We start from the raw sequence: 8,770 nt of genomic DNA, 5'->3' as shown, positions 1-8,770 counted from the left end.
TCAAAAGAAGCAGAAGAAAAAAAACAACACTAGCAGCCAACAAATGGCACTCAGAGAGCCCTCTAGTGCCGGCTGGTGTTTCTGGACAAGAGACTGTGTCCGTGGGAAGCAGAGGGGGCCAAGTATTGTTGAAGAATGGTAGAGAGTGGGAAAGCGTATATCACAAGTTACCGGAGCTCTGCAGCCCCTCAGGAAGAAGCAAAGATGGCGCATGGAGTGAGGTACTTGAGCTAAAGGAGGGGGAGGTGGGGAGAGGCAAGAAAGAATTAAAAAGAAGCGGAAAAAAAGCAACACCAGCAGCCAATAAATGGCACTCAGAGAGCCACCCGTTCGGGTGTGTGGAATCCAAGCAGCCGCTGCTTCCCAGTCAAGAGACTGTGGCCATGGGAAGCAGAGGAGGCTGAGTCGGGGTGAAGAAGGGTGGGGGGTGGGAAAGCATATATCACCAATTCCAGGTTGTTTTGTCTCCCACTGGAAGCTCCATGAGGCTGCCTTCTCATACCCCCTGTTTGCTGGTCTCCGATAGGAGTCCAAGATGGTGGATCCGCGCTGTGTTAGCTGGTAGGGGACCTCAGCATGAATCTCTGCTCGCTCTCCGTTCTCTTGTCAGTTTTCTCACTCCATTTGGTGCTTGGCTGAGTTCTTTATCTCTTCATTTGATGATTTAGGGTTTCAGGATTGTTGTATTCTCTGTTTTGCTTAGTTTTTCAGATCTTTGCTGTGGAGGGATGGCGTGGTGCTTCTGCCTAGAGCACCATTTTGCGGGAATGCTGAAACTGTTTTTATTTCAAAAGTAAATATAATTTATTGATACCAGAAGCATCAATAAAATAGAAAACATCTTCAAGGTAATTTTGTTTTTGTAGTGATACACTGAAGTAGAGTTTGCTTTATTTTGTGGGTCTGAAATTAGAATATTTTGCAAAAGAATGAGAAACCTAAGCACATCAACAGTGAAGATGTCAATGGTTGCTGATGTTAATTGAACATTTACTCTGTGACAGTACAGGTAGTTTTGCCTCATAATTTTCATGGCAGCACACTGAAATAGGAACCTCCCTATTTTACAGATGAAGAAACTACTCAAAGAGTTTAAATAACTGAGTAGAAAGTAGCAGAATAAGGGCAAGAATCCAGGAATAAATCAAATTTGAAAAATGTTCTAGGTTGAAATCTCCTGAATTCAACTTGGTATCTTATATAGTTCCTTAAGTTTAAATTTCTAAATAAATAAATAAATAGTTAAATTTGAAATGAAATAAGGCAGATTCCAAACTGTAGTTAGAATGTTTGTCTCTTTTAAAACATGGTTATGTATATACATTACTGAATACTAAGTTCAGGTGCATGTAACCGAACACCACAAAGAACAGTGACTTAAGCAAAGTAGGGCCTTATATCTCTCTCACGTTAAAAGAATTCAGAAGTAGACATTCCCCAGGGCAGGTGAGAAGTGGTTGTCCTGCAAACCTGCAAGTACTTGCCTTCCATCATCAAGGTTATCTCATGATCCAGAATGGCTGATGGAGTTCCAGTCATCGTGGCTACATTCTGGGCAGCAAGAGGGAGGAAAGGGAAGCAAAAAGAGTATGCTTCACCTATCTGTTCCTCTTTTAGGGAGCCTACTCAGAGTCTGTTTTAAAAAAAACTTTTGCTTACTGTTTATTGGCGAGAACTTAATCACATGTCACACCTAGTGCAAGAGACTCTAGAAAATATATAATCTATACCTGGACATATTGTTGCCCTGAGCGTAATTTCCTAGGTAGCCACTAGCAGTCTCTGTCATAGTATGTTTGCATTAAATGTACAATGAGTTTAAAAATGCATGCATGTATCCATCATATATGATATATATAATTACATTATCTATGTGCACATTTCTATGTATTCTATATATAGAAATGTTTAATTTAGCCGTACATGCTCTAGCATAGTCAACAATTTTTATATATAAGTGAGACATACATGTTTTATTTATAATTTTAAAATATTTTACCTTGCATATGTACACTTTTTAAAATGGCAAATAAGATACAAAAAATACGCTAAACAATTTTGAAAATATCATTCATTCACTGATGGTTCCTGGGTGTCCCAAACAGTTTGTGCTCCCGCTAGTAATGAAAGCTTAGTGGTTTGAATCTACCCAGTGGCACCATGGAAGAAAGGGGCTGGCAGTCTGCTTCTGTAAAGATTACAGCCAAGATAACCCTATGGAGCAGTGCTACTCTAACACACGGGGTCTTCATGAGTTGGAATTGACTCAATGGCAAAAGACAACAATAACATGTATATATGTATATATACATTGGCTGTTTTTATCAAATCTTTGATAAATTTGGTGACTATCAGAATGTATAATATGGAAGTTAGGAAGTTGGAAATGGGTTCAAATCATTGTGTCGGTGATAATTTAGACTTGCTTTGCTTTTATGGTCTGATAGTTTTATTTATTATTTTGTTTTCTTTTTACCACTCCTCAATTGAGAAACTTGAAGATCATGTGAATGTGCTTGTCAGTTGAGGGTCAAATGTCTAACTCATCAGAGGGTAAGCTTGAGATAAATCACTGTTCTATGAAATGACCCCGTAAACCCAAGACACCTGCCAGTTCTAAAGCAGAGTAGATTTACATGTTTCTTAAAATCTCAATGACAAATACAGTTGTTTCCTTGTTCATCAATATGCTTTACATTTGAGAGAAGTGGACCTCATATCTGTATCCTATTTAGTGCTCTACTCTATTTGGGATCTACTGTGGTTACTGAGGCAAAACTGATGGATGTATGATTTTTGAAAGGCCTTTTGTAGTGCTGCTCTTCAGAGTTTTACATTTTCTTAGTTTGTTCTTCATAAATGTATCTTAATTGGAAGTGTGCTTTTGAAAAGTCAAACTAAAACTTTGGGAGTGGAAAATACTTTTGAAGTCAGATTCTCTCCTTGAGTTCATTAGTTCATTAAATTAGTAAATTAAAAGTAGTGGAAGCTGACAAGGGAATTGGGGAATACTATAGAATTACTTTTAAAGCTAAACATGAAAGTAAAACTATGTCAAAATCATAATTAGTATTTGCCCTTGAATTATCTGTGTTAGCAGAAGTGGGACAGTGGAAAATACAGCATGCAAGCACTGGCTGGAAGCAGTGCATTCAATAGCCAATGAATCCCAACCACTTTAGTGAATATAATTAAGGGGAGGGTGTATCTTCTCTGTGGTTTGAAAAAAGCAGAGCACATCTTGTTCAACATTTCTCACTTGTCAAGGATTTGTTGAATCTACACCACTCAGAATTTCATTACCACTAGTTAAAAAGTTGTATGTTGTTGTTAGTTGCCATCAAGGTGATACCCACTCATGGTGACCCCAAGTGTGCAGAATAAGAACTGTACTCCTAGGGTTTTCAAGGCTGTGATCTTTGGAAGAAGATCACCGGCCTTGCTTCTGTGGTGCCTCTGTATGGGTTTGAACTGCTAACCTTTTGGTGTGTAGACCAGTGCTTAACCATTTGCACCACCCAGGAACTCAAAAGCTGTATTGGAATTAAGGAGAAAAAAAAAGTGTTTCCAATGACGCAGTTTGGGTGAACCAAAAAGGCAGTGGGCCATATTATTATTCTGATGGGTCATTTCTAGGTTTGGGTATTTCTAGTGTTTGACCTGTGAATGTTATAGGGAACCAATGATTAAAAAGGGGGAGTTAGTAAGTGGACCTGGAAGTTTGGGAATTTGTCTTAGTATTGTGGGGAATTCCCTGTCTGCTTTGAGTAGTTTTTAACTGTATTGCCTTTTCTGTACCAATGTAGTTCTTTCTGCTATCTTTCCAAAATACAGTTTTATCCCTGGCTTTTTTGTTAAAGAGAAATAAAATTGCCATCTATTTTTTGAGTGCATGTGTAGGAGAGGACAAGGTGAACGAGTTTATTTGAATGGAAGCCAACTTTTTGTGTCTGTTGTAAAATCAGAAGCGAGATAGTTGCCAAATGTTTAAAGGTGATGAATAGTTTGAAAAGTATGTGATTTCTTTGTACTACATCCAGTGGTTGCAGTAGAGATGTTCTCATCTCTCTTTTTAACCTTTCCAAAATTCTACTGACTAAATGGCAGAGTATTTTATTTATTTCATATTGTCATGTCTTTTACAACATTTAATTATATTTTTATAACTCTTCTCTAAAAGCACAGGCATCCTCCTAAAACATGCCCTAATCCAGTTATACTACTTAGGTAGTGGCTTTTAAAATTTTCCCCCAGATAGAATAGGGTCTTAGGGTAGTTTGTCAGCTTGGGATTTCAGCTATAGGCATTTGACAAGGGATTAGGGAGGACCCAGCCAGCAGCCTGAGGAACTAATGCTGGGGAAATCTGAAGGAGAAATCTGAGGGCCAAAGCTTAAATAAACCTGTCCTATTGAAATACTGATCTGAAAATGCTGGGAAGTAAAGTAGAAACCAGATGTGAGGCAATAGTACAGGAACCATAGACCCAAGACAGAACAAGTGGATATGAAATATAAATTACAAGGCTAGAGCCAGGCTGTGTTTCTTTTGATCCTTAAATAACATGAATATGTTCTATATGGGGCACCTCTAGCCCCTTTTGGTAGAGAGGAAGATCTTAGGGTCACTGGGTTAAATCGTTTTTGGGGGGATGGCAGATTTTAACTGCAGGGTTATAACAATTCTTCCATCTGTCCATGATTTGAAAATAAATGCTCAGAACAAATTCGTATGTGGTGTTGTACCACTGTAGTGAGGGAGTAGATTGTTTTGATGCTCAGTAGAGAGAATTCACAGAACCCCACTGAATTTAGAAAGGAGTGTTCTAAGTCATCAGGCCACAAAGAACTGACTGATATCATCCTTTTTGTATTGGGTAAAATGATGAGCTATTTGTTGAAAGAGTTTCAGAGCAAGGTGGTGAATCAGTGATCCTTACTGTATTTGAAATGAAATTCAACTATGGTTCCTTTTCAAAACTCTTCCTGTCCCTTCAATCCCCACATTGGGAAACACTGAAATGATGAAATAAGCCAAATGATACACAGTAGAATCATATTATCTGTTCTCTGATTTTACTTAATTAAATTGTACTTAATTGCTTTTCTTTATGATAAAAAAGACATCTGGAAATGAGAGTTTTGACTAGAGAGCAAGTAAAGTTAGGGGCCTTTCCCTTAGTCTTAATGCAGATTGAAGACAATGGTCTCCAAGTTTATTACTCAGTTCCTACATTGTATTTAACACTGTGTCTGATTGGTTTTTGATATCTAATTAACTTTTCATGTATTTATAGCAGAACTTCTATGAAGAGACAAGATTTTATTTTACTGGTAGTGGGATACAAGGAAATGTATTCTTTGCCTTAGGTTCTTTCCTTTTTTGTTTTTTTCTTTTTTAACCTAACTTTTTAATTAAATTCGTAACTTACTATTTTTTATTTTTATAATTTCTAAAATATGCATTTAAGATACTAAATTTACCCCTAGGTTTCCTTTTAGCTGTATTTGAAATGTTTGATATACCTGGCCATTTTATTCTCATCCAGTCCTAAATATTTTAAAATTTCAATCATTTCTTCCTTACGTTATATAATATTTGTAATGGTATTTCTTTTTTTTAATTTTCAAACAAAGATTTTTAATCTTAGTGCTTTACTGATTACTCATTTTGTAGCATCGGGTATAATTTTTTTGTATAATATTAATTATTTGATATTTGATTAGACTGACTATGAAATTAAGAATATATTAGTTAATATTTATAAATGTCCATGTCTACTTGAATATAATGTGCCTACTTTAATTATTTGTTGAAGAGTTCTATACATGTCCAACCCATCAAGCAGTTAAAACATGCTGTTTAAGTATTAAACAGCCATGATATCTATGCTTCTTTATCTGAAACAATTCTTAAGGCTGGCTTTTTCTTAACATTTCCTCTAGAGTTTACCTGGTCAAGTATCGTCCTTTAGTTAATTACCGTGTTCTATCTTTGAAGATCTTCCCAAGGACAGATTTTGGCATCTTTAAAAATGATATCTGGGCAGGTTGCTTTAGAGGCTTTATCCTTTTAACAACTACAAATCTATAAATGTCTTAACTGTTGTATAAAAAGAGATTTTTAAGCATTCTTTTTTAGTAGACTTATTCTTTGAGAAGCCATATACATGTGTATACACATTAGACAGCTTTGTTCTCTGAGACTGGATTCAAAACTTCCTTTTTCTGCCTTGCACAGTTGTAGTGTAAACTTTCACACATGAGCCCATTATTAAATATATTAGATAGAAATTAATAAGATTATGTTCATTTACTTGTGTTCCTGATTACTGTATGTCTGAAATCAAATAATTATGAGGTACCTCAAGTTGCATCTGAAATGACCAGGAGACCAGGTCCTAATTCGTAAAGAGAAAATGAAAGCTTGTAAAAAATAATTCCCATAATTAAATATTATACATGATTATACACTAAACAGAGTTTATATACCAAGGAAATTCTGCTGAAGAACTTGAACTACTGAGGCTTTTAAAGAATGTTAATGGATGTTTGTGATATATTTTTAGTACTTTAATTGGTTGTCATATTTTAAAATTCTGAGTTACGAAATAGATCAGATTTTGCTATAATAATAGTGCATAACAAACCATCCAACATCTCAATGAGTCACAACAACACAACTTATTCCTCATTGAAAAGTCTGCAGTTTGGTTGGGGTGGCTTTGCTCCAGTCTGCTCTATGTGTGTCTCATTCCAGTCCCTGGAATAACCTGGAGGGTGGTATTTGCATGGTTTAGAGTAAGTTACAGATATACAAGCTAAACTACACATGCACATTGTAAAAATGTCATGGGAGCAGCGTCTGACCTCCTCTAACTTCACAAGGGGGAAGGAGAATCAAGATCAACAGCCCAAGGCTGATTTCTATGAGATGGAGGTCAGACATGCCTTCTCTCTCTGCCATCTTTACCAATTCTGACACCGACCATCCCTCTTATGGCACTCTCTACTTCTCTGCTGGGTTCAATAATCCACTGCAGTGGCCACACAGAATTTACAGACAATACTCGTGATTATGGGGTTTATTAGGGAAATAACAGGTTACAATTCAGGCTTAGGAATGCTCAGGATACAGTTCTTCCATCAGGACAGCCTCTTCCCAGCAGTGCGGCAGGCACGCCTCTCTCTGGCCACTCAGCCTCTGCCCTGATCAGGGACAGGTGTTACAAAGATCTTCTAGCTCTGCCAGTAGGTGCTCAGAGACAACCCACATCACCGTAAGCCTTGGCCCAAATGCACTCAGCTTTCTCGCTCAGTGGGAAGCCCACTGTGCCGTCTCTTGCCGGTCTCTCCTGCCAGTCTCTCTGCCAGTCCCTCCTGTCACTGTCTCTCTGCCACCTCTTCTTGCTGTCTTTAGTGTTAGAGTTCTCTCTTTTGGTCTCCTGGTTCCAGGAGCTTCTCAGTGTAGGGATCCTGGATCCAAAGGACACGCTCCGCTCTTGGTTCTCTTTCCTGGGTGGTGGTAGGATCCTCCCTTTCGCCTGGAATTGATTCTCTTTAAGCTTAGCAGGATGGTAAAACTGACCAATCCCTTTGGTAGGCCACAATTACCTTATTTGCACAGTCTTGCACAGTCCCGCCCAATCCCTTGGGTAGGAGTTACAAGACCATGGTGAGACAGGCCACATAAAAGCAATCTGTCACACTGCACACATCTGAATCCTCTGATTTGATAATATTTCATTTATGTCGATTCACATTCCAATAGCCAAGGCAAGTCACAAGGTCAAGTCCAAAGGCAGTTAATTTTCACCCACAAGAAAGCCACATCAGGAAGGGGAAGGAAAGAATTGAGAACAAATAATAATATCTGCCACATGAAATATGCTTGGCAATATTTTGTATCATTTTGAGTACTTTATATAACAAATTCAAAATATACTTTGAGAAAGACAGTAGACAAAAAGACCTCATGTACTTTGGTAAAGTTTTGTTTAGACAGATGGTGCTAATTCAGCTCTGTAAGCTACTTAATATTTATTCATATGTTATCTTTGTTTTAAAATATAAAGCTCTGTTTACATAATGAATGTGAAAAGTGGATACCAAATTTTGGACTATGAGATAGAACATGAAAGGGAATGGTCATAAAAAGAGAACCATGAATTTAGGAAAACACCATTTCTGGATTTTATTAAGGGTGCCAAATGTTCCAATTTACACATTGAAGAGCCTTTCATATTACTTACTATATGATACAACTTACTGGTATTGTAAGCTGCTGTGCATTAGACTTGAGTTTGATGCTATTCCACAAAGATGGCCTCATTGGAGAATAGTAGTCAATGTGTCACATGGTCTTGTTATGAGTTCTCAACTCAGATTCAACTCCCAGTGGCATTAAAAATGAAATTTGAGCTTTCTGGGCTACCCAGAGAAGGATCCATACTACATGATCCTGGGTTCACGTCGTAACTTAAAGACAAAACTGTCACAGTGTCTGGACCCCTTGATGTCCTGCAGATGAAGGAGGAGGATGTCCTCAAATTCCTTACAGCAGGAATCCACTTAGGTGGCACCAGCGTTGACTTCCAAATGGAACAGTACATATGCAAAAGGAAGAGTGATGGCATCCACATCATAAACCTGAAGAGGACCTGGGAGAAGCTTCTGTTGGCAACTTGGGCAATTGTTGCCATTGAAAACCCTTCTGATGTCAGTGTTATATCCTCCAGGAATACCGGCCAGCGTGCTGTGCTGAAGTTTGCA

General features: G+C 37.8%; 2 protein-coding genes across 9 annotated transcripts in view; both read left to right on the top strand.

Moving 5' to 3' along the window:
* The window catches only part of DPP10 (dipeptidyl peptidase like 10), a 1,865,365-nt gene that overhangs the window by 1,024,933 nt on the left and 831,662 nt on the right, over positions 1–8,770 (top strand). The window lies entirely within an intron of this gene.
* LOC105756215 (40S ribosomal protein SA-like) overlaps positions 1–8,770 on the top strand; it is a 105,186-nt gene that overhangs the window by 95,902 nt on the left and 514 nt on the right. The window contains 1 exon segment of the mRNA XM_012555175.2: positions 8,484–8,768. Coding sequence (XP_012410629.1) covers positions 8,484–8,768 — 285 coding nt within the window.

The sequence above is a fragment of the Trichechus manatus genome, unplaced genomic scaffold (assembly GCF_000243295.1).
Source record: "Trichechus manatus latirostris isolate Lorelei unplaced genomic scaffold, TriManLat1.0 scaffold00033, whole genome shotgun sequence".
NCBI lineage: Eukaryota > Metazoa > Chordata > Mammalia > Sirenia > Trichechidae > Trichechus > Trichechus manatus.
The sequence above is the reverse complement of the archived record's forward strand: the minus strand, read 5'-3'. Positions and strand labels throughout refer to the sequence as shown.